General features: G+C 47.0%; 1 protein-coding gene across 7 annotated transcripts in view; it reads right to left on the minus strand.

The window, feature by feature from the left end:
• Positions 1-3,662: 3,662 nt before the first annotated feature.
• Positions 3,663-15,291, minus strand: part of GLI3 (GLI family zinc finger 3) — a 257,010-nt gene continuing 245,381 nt past the window's right edge. For all 7 annotated transcript variants that reach the window (XM_064169911.1, XM_064169912.1, XM_064169907.1 and 4 more), the window contains 3 exons: positions 13,997-14,287; positions 9,695-10,022; positions 3,663-8,532 (listed from right to left, as the gene is read on the minus strand). In XM_064169911.1, the coding sequence (XP_064025981.1) occupies positions 6,245-8,532; positions 9,695-10,022; positions 13,997-14,287 (2,907 nt within the window). In that variant the 3' untranslated portion in view covers positions 3,663-6,244. The remainder of the gene's footprint in view (positions 8,533-9,694; positions 10,023-13,996; positions 14,288-15,291) is intronic.

Below are 15,291 nucleotides of genomic sequence, written 5' to 3' on the forward strand. Positions count from 1 at the left end.
TGAGGTCTCCCCTCAGCCTTCGTTTCTCCAGACAAAACAACCTCATCTCTCTCAGCCACTCCTCTTAAGACTTCTTTGGAATTTAATTAATTAATTTACAGCCTTGGCACTAAAGCACAGACTAAAGGTCAACATCATCTGCTAATTTGGGATGGTACAAACCATGCCTGGCCTGCTATTCTCCTGAGGACATGGCATTGAGTTCCACCACACGGAAACATTGGTCCTCTTGGCCCTGGCCGCAGTTTTGCACAGGCTGCTCTTTGTCAGCCCAATCTCAGGCTAGGCTGGAGGACCAGAAATACACCCTGAAACCCCAGCCTGTCCCCTAGCAGTGGTCACCTCTGCAACTGCTGTGGCCCCTGGTGCCTGATTGTGCACCAGCTGGCAGCATCTTCCTCTGCACCCTTGACACAGCAAACAAGCACTGGGATGCAAGGAGGTAGGGTCACCACTCACCACTGCATCTCCTGCCCACTTGCCATTCGTAAGGAGGTTGATGCAGCTGGTGAAGAGACACAACTGAAACAGGGATGATCCATCGTGTGTCAGCACCGTGCTTTACAACTGCCTGAGAGGAAGTTGGTTATAGCAAGGTAGGTGTGGGTCTCCTTCCAGGTACAGGAGAGGAAATGGCCTAAAGTTGTGCCAGGTAAGGTTAGGAAAAATGCCTTTACAGGGTGCCCAGGGATGTGGTGGAGTCACTGTCCTTGGAGATGTTAAAAAAATTGTGTGGACATAGTTTACTGGTCATGGTGGTGTTGGGTTGGTGGTTGTACTCAATGATCTTGAAGGTCTTCTCTAACCAAAATGCTCTGTGAGTCTGAGGAGCTCAGAGAGGCACTGCCAGTCCAGGTGCATTATCTCCTTTATTGGAGCTGGTGTGCAACCCTTCTGACACTCATTTAGCATGATGCTAAACCTGATAGCAGCCTCCCAGTACCTGAAAGGGCCTACAGGAAAGCTGGAGAAGAATTATTTACAAGGGCTTGTGGTGATAAGGACAAGAGGAAATGGTTTTAAATTAGAGCAGGGTAGATTTAGATTGGACATTAGGAAGAAGTCCTTCACTATGAGGGTGGTGGAACACTGGAATAGGTTGCCCAGGGAGGTGCTGGAGGCTCCCTCCATGGAGATATTCAAGACCAGGCTTGATGGGGCTCTGAGCAACCTGATCTAGCTGGGGATATCCCTGCCTTCTGCATTGGGTTTGGACTAGGTGACCCCTAAAGTACTTTCTAGCCCAACACCTCCTATGAGTCATTCCGTGACTCTGTGAGTCCATCTGTGTGCCGCTGCACGTTCATTCATTTCTCCACCTGGCACCCCTCAGCCATGGCTCTTCAGAGGGAAGGCAAACCTCTCTTTTGCCTCCCTGTCAGGTTTTAAAGCACGCCTAAAGAGAACCGAGGGCCAGCAAAGCGAGGCCTGTGACTGGAAGTGCTGCACAGGCTGCCTTCAGCCAGGCTCCCCAGCTGCATTCAGAAAACAAGCAACTCCCTCCCGCAATGAGATGTTTGAGAAGCTGAAAGCTAAGAACTTAAGTACAAAGGCTTTTGTGTTTTTATTGACATTGTAAGAAACTTTTTTTTTCCTTTTTTTTTTTTTTCCTTTCTTTCTTTGTTACAAAAGAGCTAAGTGGTTCTGAAAGCAGAAGTACAGTTCGTATGTACACAGTGCTACAGACCCTTCAGATCAACCTAAGGCTCGAGAAACATCAGCTCATAACTGCAAGGTTTATCAAATGAAGCCCACTAAGGCCTGTTACAGCCTGACACTATTCCTACTGCACGTAAATGTATTTACACATTTTGCTGTTTTCTTAAAAAACAAAAACAAAGATTATAAACTTTATATATATAAAAAAAAACCCAACCTAAAATCAAACAAACGAAAAATGAACAAATGAGGGGGGAAAAAAAATCAAAGCAAAGTAAAAAAGAAAAAAAATAAAGAGGGGGTAAAAAAAAAAAACCAACCCAAACCCAAAGGACACATTTTTATCTTACACATCTGCAGGACTGACAACAGTAACTGTTCCATAGGAGACATTCCACCAATCCAAGGACAAGAACACCAGAGGTTCACGAGACGTTGGGACACTATTAACAGTGGTATGTGCTAGCGGCTGAGTGGAGGCTACAGCTTCACCATCGGGAACGTTTGGCCACGCATCTTGGTCCCTTCTCTTTTACAGGATCAGCACAAAGTAAGGCACATACATTGTGAGAATATAAACACTGCTGGTCAGGAGGCTGAGCCGTTGCACAACGGGTGTGGGGGAGCCGAGGCGGGGAGTGTGGGAGGGAAGCGGTGCCTGGGATGGAGGGAGCCAGCATCTGACTGCACGTACCGCGTGGGGTCACGCTGCCAGGAGGGGACAGCGGCGCCTGCCCTGGGGATGTGCGGGGCCACTGCACTCCTGCAAAGCCCCTCTGCAAGCTCACAGGCCTCTCTGCAAAACCACCTTTCCTCCACCGGGGCTCAACTACCCCTGGTGACTCCCACTCGGTGGAAAGGAAAACTGCCTGGAGAAATCCATGTGTAGGTGCACCCCAGGCCAACAGCATCAAAACTGGAAGACACCCCCCCTGCCTCCAGAGCTATCAGAAGAAAAAGTGATGTAAGAGTCAGGCTGCGGTGCTTTCCAAATGTGAAACTGACAACATTTTCTGGTACTCTAGGCTGAGCAGGGGGTTTCCACCTGCTGTGGCAATGCCAGCTTGGTACGCAAAAGCAATTTTTGGCTCTGTAACTGGGAGAGCAGCCGCAGAGGAGTACCAGCAAACAGGTAAGCAATACTGGTGGGACCTTCCCCAGACTGCCACACACTGAGAAGGAGGCTGACAAATGGAAGCTGGTGCCATGTCCAAAGGGCCCAGGCTACCTTACCGAAACAAAAGCAAACCCCAAGGCAGCTGGGCTGTGATGTATCCCTGTCCTCACGGGTACCAAAAGAGTCCCTTTAGCATAAACCAGAAAAGCAACAGGAGCCTCTGAAAGCTGAAGTGACACATGATCCTAAGTGACACATTCCCCTTAATGGTGCAAACGATAAGCTATTTGCACGAATGTTCTGGGGACATGGTGGAGTCTCTGGTTCTCCAGCTTTAGCAAATCAAAACAGGACGCCCTTCTGGAGCATGTGGCTTTGGCCAAGACACACTGCTGGCCCCAGACAGGGGTAAGTGAGTGACAAAGGTTTGTCAAATCCAGGAAGGCAAATTAGCGACTCAGTCCCTTTTAGCCTTAAGCAACACAAATGGCTCCTTCTAAACTCTGATGGATCACATCTGTTAATAGCTTCCCAGCTTCAATTGGACCAGCAAATACAATTAAGAACTGGAAAATTGAGTTTAACAAAAAAATAGTTTGGTTGGGCCTTTTTTTTTTTCAATGTATTTGCTCTATAACAATAAAAGGCTTCTCTCCCGGACCACCTACTCCCAAGCTGGTCATAAGTCTCCCTGCTGAAACTGTTTATAAACATGTAATTGATAGCTTAATAAAGAGCCAGCCATTTGTTACCAAGAGCCAGCTGAAGCGCACCCAGCACCGCCTTTCCTCATGCATGCACGGCTGCTTCGCCCTGCACGGGCTGCTTCTCCCTGCACGGGCTGCATCACAGTGCCGTAGAGCTGAGCATGGTCACTGCAGCAGCCCTCCTGACCCCAGCAGCACGGCAGGAGCAAGGGCTGTGTAAGGGCAGCAGGTCCCTCTCTGGGCATGCTGAACAGCAAGGCAACTGTTCTCCTTGGTGAGCTGTGGTGGATTTCCCAGGAGGCTCAGGGAAAGGCTTCAGGAGGGCTGTGATAGCTGGTCACAGGCAGGGAACTTGGGAGGTGAGTGGGAAAAAACAGGGCAGGGGGAATATGCATGCAAGAGACAGAGGAAAGAAGAAATGCTTGCTAAAGCTAGGGTGAAAGATGGGAGCTGGCTGGTGATAAAAGCTGCAGGATATTTACATTTGTCCTGATTTCTGACATTCCAGCTCAGAGTGCAATCACTTGGTACGTCCTGCGAGGAGCCCAAACACGGCCCCAGCACTGGATTCCTATGAAGTTTTCCTGCTGACTTACAGCTTCTTTCTCTCAATCTAACAGCTGTTAATAGCTGAGTGTTATCCCACAGCTTTGCTGAGGCTGTATTCCTACACATTCCTCAAGTGGCATGTCCTGAATTAGCCGGAATTTCACATTTTTTTACAGTAAAAGCAATTGAGTGCTATGGCTTATGAGTTCTACAGACAGCACCTTCTGGTGCTACTCCTAATTTTATCTGGGTTAAACTTTATCTGTATTGCAAAACTGACCATACTCCCCCTTCCTCACTGAATTACTACTCTAGCAGCAGCTCCTCCCATTGAATCCATGACTGTAAGTGCTTGCACCACTTACACCCCATAGCAACAGATTACTATTGGGATTTAGTTGAGAAGTTTGCAAGGACTGGACATGCATGCAGGTTCTAGGAGTGGATTAGCTTAAACCTTGATCTTGTAACTCTTCTCCATCCCAACCTGTTTTCCCAGGAGCACTGTGTTTCCAGGAGTGCTGACATGGAGGACGGCACAGCAAAACCAAAAACCATGCCAGAAGGGCTCATGCTCAGAGAGGAAATGCCACTCACCTCTGCCGGTAAGCAGCTTCACAACCACAGCACACTGGTTACAGTTTTTGCTGGTGTAGCTGAGCCTGGGCACTGCCCTGCTGGTTTGCTTTGAAATGAAATGCACATTGGTGTCACTGAGAGAGGCTGGGTTGGTTTTCTTGAGTTTTGGTTAGTTACCAGACTGACTTGCTGTTCCACTTTGTTTCTCTGCTGGTCCTAATGGCAGCTTAAAATCCTTCACTTTGTAAAGCTTGGATGCAGCTTAAGCTATGAGATTGAGCACAACCACTCTGGTCTATTTGGCTAGCCTGAGAACTGGGTTATTTGTTTGTTCTCTACATGTGACGTGCCACAGCCATGATGCTTTGGAAACCAGAGCTGTGTGTTACACCAACCAGCAGACCTTGTAAAACAGACAATCCATCCGTGGGGCTGTGTGTGCTACAAGGGGTGTACAAGAAAGTTCTCCTGGCAAGGGAACTGCTGCTGTGAGTAAGAACAAACAGTGGCTCAGCAAAACACAACTCAACAATTCGCATAAAAGAAACCCGACCAAAAAAACAAACAACAACAACAAAACCTAAACCAGAATCCCCCAGGATGGAATACAGAAAGTTTGCTGTTCTATGGCATGAAAGCCTCCATGAGACGCTGATCATCTCTCCATAAACGTGGTACGTAAAGAAGGGATCACAGACTGCCCACGTCACTGAGCACGCCCAGAATGTCACTGGCCAGTCATTTAAAAAGAAGGCTGAGAACCAGAATACCAAACACTGCAAAAGGGGAGAGCTGGACTAAGGATACCTTCCTGGTCCTCTCCTTCCTCTGAAAGGGATCACATGTGACAGGATCCCAGCACCATTACACAAGGCAGTGACAGCTCTGTGTGCTCACAAAAACCTCAAACATTTGCTGATAACTTCCACATTTCTGAGTTGCTTGAACCTCCTCATTTGTGCTCCATGACTCTAAACCTACAGCCCAGGGGTGCCACAGCAGCGCCTTTCTAAACTGGTTGCCCACCTTGGTGTGATGTACCCTGTGCATCCAGAGAGGATCCCACTACTGTATGCTCACTTCACACTGCTTATTTTGTGCCTATAGGTTTAGGGAGGGGGGGAAAGTTCCAACAGTTTTCCAAGGCTTAGCTTTCTTTCGAGCAAATCACAAAGCCATTTCATCAGCCCTATCTTTACAGAAATAAATCCCCCAGAACAAAGCAAAAACATGCACTTCACACCTTTACATGGGGTTACAGTTATAAAAAAACCCAAACAAAATGAAAAGGGGACAAAAAGGAAGCATACAGACATTCATAAAGGGGAGGGGGGGAGAGAGAAAACAGAGAAGGCGGAGGTGGGGGGGGAATGGGTGTAGCAATACTGATTGAAAACTGAAATGGAAGACAGTTTCTCCCTAGAACACTTTAGGGTTTTCAGAGTCCTTATTCCATAAAAGGAATATACTTGAAACACATCCCATTTAGGTGAGATGAGATTGCTAAAATACATACACAACTAAAAAATATGAGTCTTTTTTGTTTTCCCATCTGTTATCTCCTAAGGGTACTTTGTTGCTTGTTGGGTTGGTGTTTTAGTTTTTGTTCGTTCCTTTGTTTGTTTTTTAATGTCTATTGCATAACAGCAAGAAACTTGCTTTCTTCTGCAAGTGAGGTCAACAAAGAGCTCATGTCCCCAATAGCCATGTTGGTTGTGCTTACGGGCATAGCTGGGAATGTAAGAGACGCTCGGGGAGTGGTGAGGCGCGAGGAATTGCGGGAGAGGTTCTGAATGAAACTTGGGCTCAGGGCTCCTGAAATTAAACTGACATGGTCCCCATCATCGATGATAGCATCGAAATCAATCTGCACACCTTCTAGGCTGTTGCTGTCAATGCTGTCAACTGTGCTTGACACTTGGTTAGCCCCCGGGGAAAGAAGCTCGGATGAGTTTGCAGTCGCAGTCCCCTGCAGCAGGCAGTTAGCTTCTGAACCAAAGAAAGAAGCTGTTTTCATAGCTTGGTGGCTAAAGCCTGTGCTTTGGTCATACAACTGACCAGAGTAATTCTGCATGTTAGAGCAGAACTGCTGTGACTGACCTTGCATCTCCGTCTTAATGGTGTTTACCCTGTATGTCTGGTTGCCATCACTTACGTGTCCTTGCTGTTGTGCCAGGTTGGTTCTCGACGTGGTTTGCCGTCTGTTGCCACTGTAATTAGAGCACGGCTGGTAACTTTTGGCCACCAATAAACCTGAAGGCTGGCTACCAATGGTGTGAGACACCGGTGGGCAACTCTGCGGCCCCTGATACAGGTTGCTTTGTGAGGTAGGACTAACCTGCCCTAGCATCATTTGACCAGGCTGATTGACTCCCTGGTAATGAATGCCATTTCCAACTGGTTGGCTTTGTAAATACTCCTGTTCCATCGTGTTCCTGTTCTGCATCCCGTTTGCCATGTTGCTGGGTTGATCGCTGGATGCCATGGGATGGACAAAATTTTGCTGGTTCCCACTGACTGGCACATTGCTGCTTCTCAGTTTCTGCCCTTGAACTGCCAGGGCACAGGAATTGTCCATAGCCCCAGACATCAATGCCTGCCTGCCGCTGCTGTCGCTGTAAGGCTTGTCGGGCTGCATGCTGAAGGCATCACCAGCTCCGCTGCCAAGAAGCACATTTGGCTGCAAACCGTAGGAACCACTGTTCTCCACCAGGTTCTGATAGCCGTTCTGCTGGGTCATGTTGCTTCTTTCCAGGCTCTGCTGCTGCACCATCATATTGTTATACAGTCCGAAGGCTCGGGTCTGCTGCACCGAGCGCTGACCGCATTTCAGTTTCGAGGGAGACAGGTCAGAACTTCCTGAGCTTACTTCGTTCCACTGAATCGGCAAGTCACTCTTGTTTGCCTCAGAACCTGCCTGCTGACTGCTCGGTGGAGAGGCTTGGTCAAAGTTGCTGGGGTTGTTGTTTCCTAACAGTGAGCTGTGATGCATTTTGTTGCTGTCTAGAACACTGTTCAACAAGTGGTCGTACATGCCCTGGTTCTGGGAATTCAGATACTGAACCACGTCGTCTGGCAGGAGATCCTCATCGTTCAGACTGCCACCCGCTTCCATCGTAGCAGCCTCCAGGGCGACATTCTCGCTGATGCTCGGAGGACAGGGGGAGCTGAAGCCACGGAAGACGCCACCCTCAGAACGGGTGTAGTTCTGAAGAACAAGGTTGCGCTTTTCCATGGATGGATGCAAAGCAGGAGGGTTAAAGCTGTTAAGACTGTTGAAACGCTGGACTCTAGGGACAGAGAGGTTGTCTGAGGCCATTCTTACTGGGTCGCTGGCTCTCCTTGTCCCATTTCCTAGAGTATCATGAGACAGAAAATGCCTCCTGCTGTAACCATTTGCCCCACCATCACTGCATCTTCGAGGGACATTCACTGGAGGCAGTGGAGATACTCCGGACTCCCTGCAGTCACCCAAGAGTGCCATCCTTGTTTTGAGGCTCATCCTCTCCATGTTAGGCAGTGGAGTTGGTGGGGGTCCACCAGTAGCTGCTGCATATTTAGCTTTCAGCCTGTATTGCTGGGCTGGGGTGAGGCCGAGCAGACTTGGCAGGTCATCACACTGGCTCGCTTCACTGGAGCGCCGGGAGGCATCTGTCGAGATGGGGTCGTAGGAGTCTGCAACACTCACGTTTTGTGGTCTTCCCTCTGCCTGGGAGGCGTCGCTGGACCTCCGGCTGGAGAAGCAAGGTGAGATTCCAGAGGACCTGCGGCTGCTCAAGTAGGCTGAACTGATTGTGCTAGTATTGCTGTCCCTCCTGTTCAGCATGTTCAACACAGTGATGTCCGTACTTGAAAGTTCATTCCTGTTGGGCAGGATAGTCATGGGTCCTCCTACACTGCAGCTGCTGTTCGACTGGGTACCTGGAGGTAAAACCCACAGTTAAACCAACAGGCATCGCCCCGAAACCGGTACAGAAAACACTCACTAAAGAAGTAAGGGGAGTATGAGGAAGAGCCTGAATCACCACAGCAGTGCTCTTTCTTAAGAGAAGTTGGGCTAAAAAGCTGTCTCCTTTGGTTAAAAGCTAATTCAGAGACTCAAGGGTACCACTGCAGTGTGAATCCAAGCACAAAATTTATAGGCCATAGCCACAAACTGTCATCAGCTGGTGTAGCGCTCCAGCAGCCTGCAGTGTGACTGTGCTGACTGATGTGCCAGAAGGACACATCTGTAAGGGAGATTTTTATAGGCAAAATATAATTGAACAGGCATTTGCACGGGATGGCAAAATGTACAAACTGGAGGCTATTCAAGGTCATTTCTAAGACGTCTTGAAATATTCTTGAAATAACTCCTAACAACTGCAAACCATCTTTGCTGGTTTCCTTGTTTTGGTTGGGTTTTAAGTAAACAGAATACATTTCTTCATTTTACATACTTGGGGTTTTTTTTCAGTTGGATGGGCTTCAGAAAACCTGAGCTGTCGCTGCTGGGTGGAGCACAGAAACCTACAGGCACACCACAGGCCGTGCAGAAGCAGAAGGGACGTGCATTTTTGGCCCTCAGCAGCTCCTCGTATGAAAACAACTATGGATCTTCAGAGTTCAACCTCATCTTGCTCCCCATCATGGCTATCTGCCTGCTGCAACAGTACTTACAGGATTACTTATATGTGTGGGAAGAGCTTATTTAAAGGGCAGCCCAGCACATCAATGCAAAGGGTGCCTTGCTAAGGCTTCGTCTGAAGGACTTCCACACAGTTGGCTGGCAGGTGTTTATTTCATCTGCCTTGCCTCAAAGCAAAGCAGGGTAATGACTACCTTGGGTCCTAACTTTCAACTGTAGGGAAGGTTTAAAATGTGATGGCCTGTGTTCTGTAAACATGGGGCTATCAAACTTCTCTCTGGGTGGGCTGTAGGCCTTCTAATGGAAGGCCAAACAAAAAGCGACCAATTTACCATTCTCACAGCTGCTGAGTTTCATAAGCTGCACTACTCTTTTGTGAGGGCTGCAAGACTGAGGTAGCATGCAAGCAATGTCAGGACAAAACAAGCATTACCACTCCTGTTATGTGTGTCTCACCGTTTCCTATGAGAGGTGGCAAGGTCGGGGCTTTGGAAGGTGGAACGGGGTTCAGTCTTGGAAGCATTCCATTAACTTGTTTCAACCTTTCTAATTTCACTTGCTCCATCCATTTGGTCCCTGTCATATTCCTCCTGGCCTGTAAGCCAAGTGCTGTGGTGGCTGTGGAAATGGTAGAGTCCATGACTGGGGTTTCATCGATGACACTGAGGTCTCCTACACTACCACCACTGGTCAGAGTAAGCTCGATCCCATTGTTGGAATAGTTGCTGATGGGGGACTGTTCGCTGCTGCATGTAGACTGACCACCAGGGCTTGGCTGAGATGTCTGTTGGAGTGAATTAAGAAACAAAAGAACGTGAGGGTCAAGCAAATAGCAGTAACAAGAGAACGTGCAGTATATGCAGATCTAGATGGAGCCAAAGAAAAGGGAGCTTAAGGAACAGTTTAGCATTAAATGATGACAAAGGCTATACAGGCACAGATTTTAACTGCAGGAAATGCCACTGCAAAACTTAGGATTCAAATCCATGTCACTGTCTTGCCAATAGCATAAAATTGAATCTACAAGAGACAGCTTCTATGTCATTTTCTATGTCACTGGTGAGCACCTACAGCATGTATTTTCTTTGGGTATGTGCCGTGCCCAACTCAAGCTGCAGCTCAATAAGGCAAATCAGAGTTCAGCCATCTTAAGAGCTCTAATTTACACCATTAGGCTTGCAGCAAGCACACAAACAAACAAGACTCCAGTAACACTGGAATCTGGGGTTTTTTAATTAGACTTGTGGCTAAAGGATACATTTTCCAAGCTCAGGGCTCATTGTTAGAAGCAGTGGTTGGCCTGAGATGTTGGCATGGAATAAAAGAGGGACAAAGCACCAGTACAAAAACTACTGTATCATAGAGCCACAGAACTGTTTCGGTTGGAAAAGCCCTCTAAGATCACTGAGTCCAACCACTGACCTAACACCACCATGGCCACTAAACCACATTCCAAAGTGCCATGTCCACATCACTAGGGTCTAATTTATATCTCCTCTCATACCTAACTTACTCCACTTTTGCTCTGAACCAAGAAGGCCACAATCTATTAAATCAAATCCTTTGTTTCCTCAGAAGTTCAGACTTCAAATGTAAGAATTTGAGCACGTGGCACAGGCTGCTAACCTACAGGGACATAAACCCACTGCAATAGCTGCTTCTTTCTTAACAGGCAGCGTTCCCTGCTGCTTGAGTAGAACTCTTGCTGTGGGGAAACACAGGCTTGGTTTGTTTTTCACACTCATAAGGTCCTTGTAAAAGAATGGGAACATTGCTCTGACAAACCAAAGGAGGACTCAGACAGACTGACAGACAAAACAGACAGAAGTCTCGGGTGCAGCATCTCACTGTAGGCTGTATCAATGTGACCACAAAGCACTGGAGCATGCATTACCATTTTGCTCCCAAGAAGAGTTCCATGTAAGTATTTAACTTTTAGGGTTTCTGCCTTGGCTTTGCTCATTTGAGTATTTTTCCTGCCACCCTGTGTTTTTCATGCCTGTTTTACTGACAGAAGCCAGCTGGAATTTCTGGGGTGGCGGTGGCAGCTCTCACATCCAACAGCTGTGAATGAAGACACAGGTTTGTGGCCATGCTGTGGATCCATCCATTGAGATGCAGCAACTATTTTGTTGTTTCTAACTTGAACGATGAGACTTTGCATTTATGAGGCCACACTGTGCAAGTTCATTTCCAAATCCTTGGCCACAGCAGATTTGGTGACAAGAACAGCAACAACACTTAATATCCAGAAGAGAGTTTTTTGCTTGTGGACAACAGCTCTGTGCCATAAGGAAGAGAGTCAGAAGACTGCTCTTGCAGCCACATGTCAAGAGCCACAGTGAGATAGGTCACAGAAGTAAGACCTGTAATGCAAACACTTCTAGATGTGTGATGGGGAACATACATTTCTAGATGTGCAATAGAGAAAAACATGGATGGCTCATCTAGAGGGGAAGGTGCAAAGACATTTCTGAAGACATTTCGCCAATCTAAGCCAGATTTTTCACGTGCCAAGTGTTGCAAAATGTTCACAGCACATTACATTTGGGAATGAGTTTGATGGATTGCACATTACTAAATAAAGGAACGACTGGACAACAGGCAGAAGGCTAAAATAAAAGACACAAATAATGTTGCAACAAGAAAAACAGCAGGAAAGTTAAAATGCCCTCACCTTATTACCCACTGTCCTTAGGAAGTTAGAACAAGACATTTAAGAGCATTAGACAGAAAAGACATTGGATTAGTTGAAAACCAGAGAACAATCTGAATTCATACAAGCAATGAAAAGCAGCAAATAACATAATTGCTTCTAGAAGATATTTTTCAGTGAGAAATATTGAACACTACATAAGCAATGAGCATTAAAACCCCTTCCCTGCAAACTTTATTAATGTTAAAAACATCTATGTTCAATGTGCCTCAATAATGGCAGCTTCACCTAGCTAGGCAAGAAGGAAATGGAGGTTGTGGCACTGAACTCTGCTGTGATTATCACCAAAGGCAACAAAGAATCTCCTTGAGACTTCATCAGGAGTTAGCTCTGGGCTCTTGGAAGGTTATGAACTCAGGATTAATACTCCACATCTTGGGAATAAGCCTTAGGCACAACATAACAGTAACTTGTATTTCAACAAGCAATTGCTGCATGATTAACAGTATGAGTAGAATTTGGAGGGCTCATAATTGTAGTCCCCAAGGGTTGGGTCCAGATGAATCACAGACTCAGATAGGGGAGAGGATGGAGCCACTGCTTTTGCTAGTTTTAACCCTTGTGGCGAGAGGATGGTTGGCACATGGAATGCAGGCAACTGAAAGAAGAACTTCTTTACCTAAAACAGCACATCAGAAATGGAATGAGGTCCTTTCACTGTTCAAGGCTCCATTGGTTTAATGCAGTACACTAAGGTAAAACAGTGAAAAGACCTGCAGAGACTTTTATTTCAGCTAAGTTTAGTTTAATTGGGATTAGGTTAACCTGCTCAGGTAAGTATCAGATCAGCACAACAGAGATCAAGGGTTAGCAAAATATCTCCTGCTGTTTAAAAGAAAAGCTGATTTATGCTGCTTCAGTATGAACCATGACCTGACAAGCTTAAAACCTGACAGATTCCCCAGGTTCTCCCAAAAACTACCACCATCCCTACCACAATTTTTAGGCTTTTGGATTTGGAGGTTTTGTATTCTGCAGGATTCACTTTTTTCTAACTTCTGTAACTAGAGGAGTAGAAGAAAAATCACAGGATCATAGGATACTAGGGGTTGGAAGGGACCCAAGTTGATCATTGAGTCCAATCCCCCTGCCAAAGCAGGACCATACAATCTAGCTCAGATTGCAGAGGAATGCATCCAGACAGGCCTTGAAAATCTCCAGGCAAGGAGACTCCACAACCTTTCTGGGGAGCCTGTTCCAGTGCTCTGTGACCCTTACAGTAAAGAAGTTTCCCCTTGTGTTGAGGCAGAACCTCTTTTGCTGTGACTTACACCCATTGCTCCTTGTCCTGTCAGAGGGATCAAGTGAGCAGAGCCTGTCCCCCACTCCTGACCAGCCCTCAGGTGTTTATAAACATTTATTAAATCCCCTCTTAGTCTTCTTTTCTCCTGATTAAAAGGCACCATGTGCCTCAGGCTCTCCTCATAAGGCTGTGCTCCAGTCCCCTAATCATCCTTGCAGCTCTCCACTGGACCCTCTCCACTCAAAAATGCCTTTTTGAAAATGGAAACTAACATTTTTAATGCAATGAAACAATTGTGAGAGCTGCCAGCACTGCACTGCACTTGCTGCACATTGCACAGACTGCATGTGCACAGGCTTGCTATTTCTTAGGCTGCCAACACTGCACTTGCTGCACAGTGCACAGACTGCATGTGCAGTGCACAGGCTTGCTACTTCTCAGGCTGCCAGCACTGCACTTGCTGCACATTGCACAGACTGCATGTGCACAGGCTTGCTACTTCTCAGGCTGCCAGCACTGCACTTGCTGCACATTGCACAGACTGCATGTGCAGTGCACAGGCTTGCTATTTCTCAGGCTGCCAGCACTGCACTTGCTGCACATTGCACAGACTAAATGTAATCCTGTTTTTTCCTTTTTCTTAGGCTTTCAAAACATTTTACAATGTAAATGAAAAGGAAAATCTCACAAAACCTCATCTTGTGAGCTGGAGTTTGCATGCTTGAGGATTCCACGCAGGAGGCATTATCTGGCTGCAAGAAGGAAAAGGCCAAAGGGAGCGGCACGGTGTATTGCATACCATTGGTTTCTCTGCTTTGACTGCTTTCACTTGGAGGCATTCTTCACGCTTTGAGGTAGTGTTGCTGAGGTCCTTCTGCTCACCAATAGCACCCTGAGTCTGATGGCCTGGTGACCGGGTCTGAGGGTGGCTGCCTGGGTCTCTGGGTGGCGGCGGCCTGGGGTGGATGTCTCCGCGCTGCTTCTTGGTGACGTGTGCCTCCGGGCCGTGCACGGTCTTCACGTGCTTGCGCAGGGAGCTGGGGTCCGTGTAGCGCTTTGTGCAGCCGGGGATCTTGCACACGTAGGGCTTCTGCCGAGACAGGGAGAAGGCTTACGGTAGGTGCCACACCACCTGCGACTCCTGAGGAGCTCCTCTGAGCACGGCTCACCTTACAGCATCTGTTCTCTAAGGTATGGCCTCTACAGTCACTGTTCCTAGTCCACCTGTTAATTCCCCTTGGTTTTGAAGGTGCACAGTTTACAGAGCACCTCGTGATATGAACCAGCACAGCTGGACTCAGCATAGCAGAAGAGTCAGCAAAGCCATAGCAGTTTATGAAGATTGGTGTAATTGTCTATCCTGTCCAAGGCTCTCAGAGGCCTGATGTCCTGTTTCTAGTACACCTAGTACCTGCTCCTCAACATTCAGAGGCAGACAACCCCTTCAGAATGTTTTGGGACATCCGTTCAGACAGGAGCTTTTTCCTGGCTCCTCCAGCTCACCAGTGTAATGTCAAAGCACAGGATGTGGCACCACAAGCACTTCCACATTGCAGCAATATACATACTGGTGCTACTAGCATAGCTAATCGTTTTGTGAAAGCCCACTCCCCTTTTCTCTCAACTTCTCTACTTCATTAAAGAAAGGAGAATAAAGTAAATCTCCTGTCTTATAGTTTAACAAAGGCTTTGTTCTTTCATTCTCAGAGGGCTAGAAGGTAAAGCTGAGCTCTCCATAAACAACTTTGTAAACAAAACAAAGTATCAGTCACTCACTTTTATTACTGATTTGTTTCCAAGAAACTACTATTTTAAAGTCTTGTACTAGCCCTCAAGAAAAAAAGAGACCCACATGCAGAGTTCCTCAAAGGGGTTGTCTGCTTACACACAGTACTGTGGAGCTTTTGACAGATGTAGCTTCTTCATGGTTATCTAGGGGTTGAGCCTGCTTCCAATGATGTCAGCAGAAAGAAACCTCCCACTGACTTGAAAAGGCACAAAAACATCAATCATGAGCAATTTCAAGTTGATGCTGAGCTAGTGAGGCAAGCTTTTTCAAGATGCTGTGGAAATCAAGAGTTAGGTAGCTCTCTT

Source organism: Pogoniulus pusillus, chromosome 32 (genome assembly GCF_015220805.1).
Source record: "Pogoniulus pusillus isolate bPogPus1 chromosome 32, bPogPus1.pri, whole genome shotgun sequence".
Classification (NCBI taxonomy): Eukaryota; Metazoa; Chordata; class Aves; order Piciformes; family Lybiidae; genus Pogoniulus; species Pogoniulus pusillus.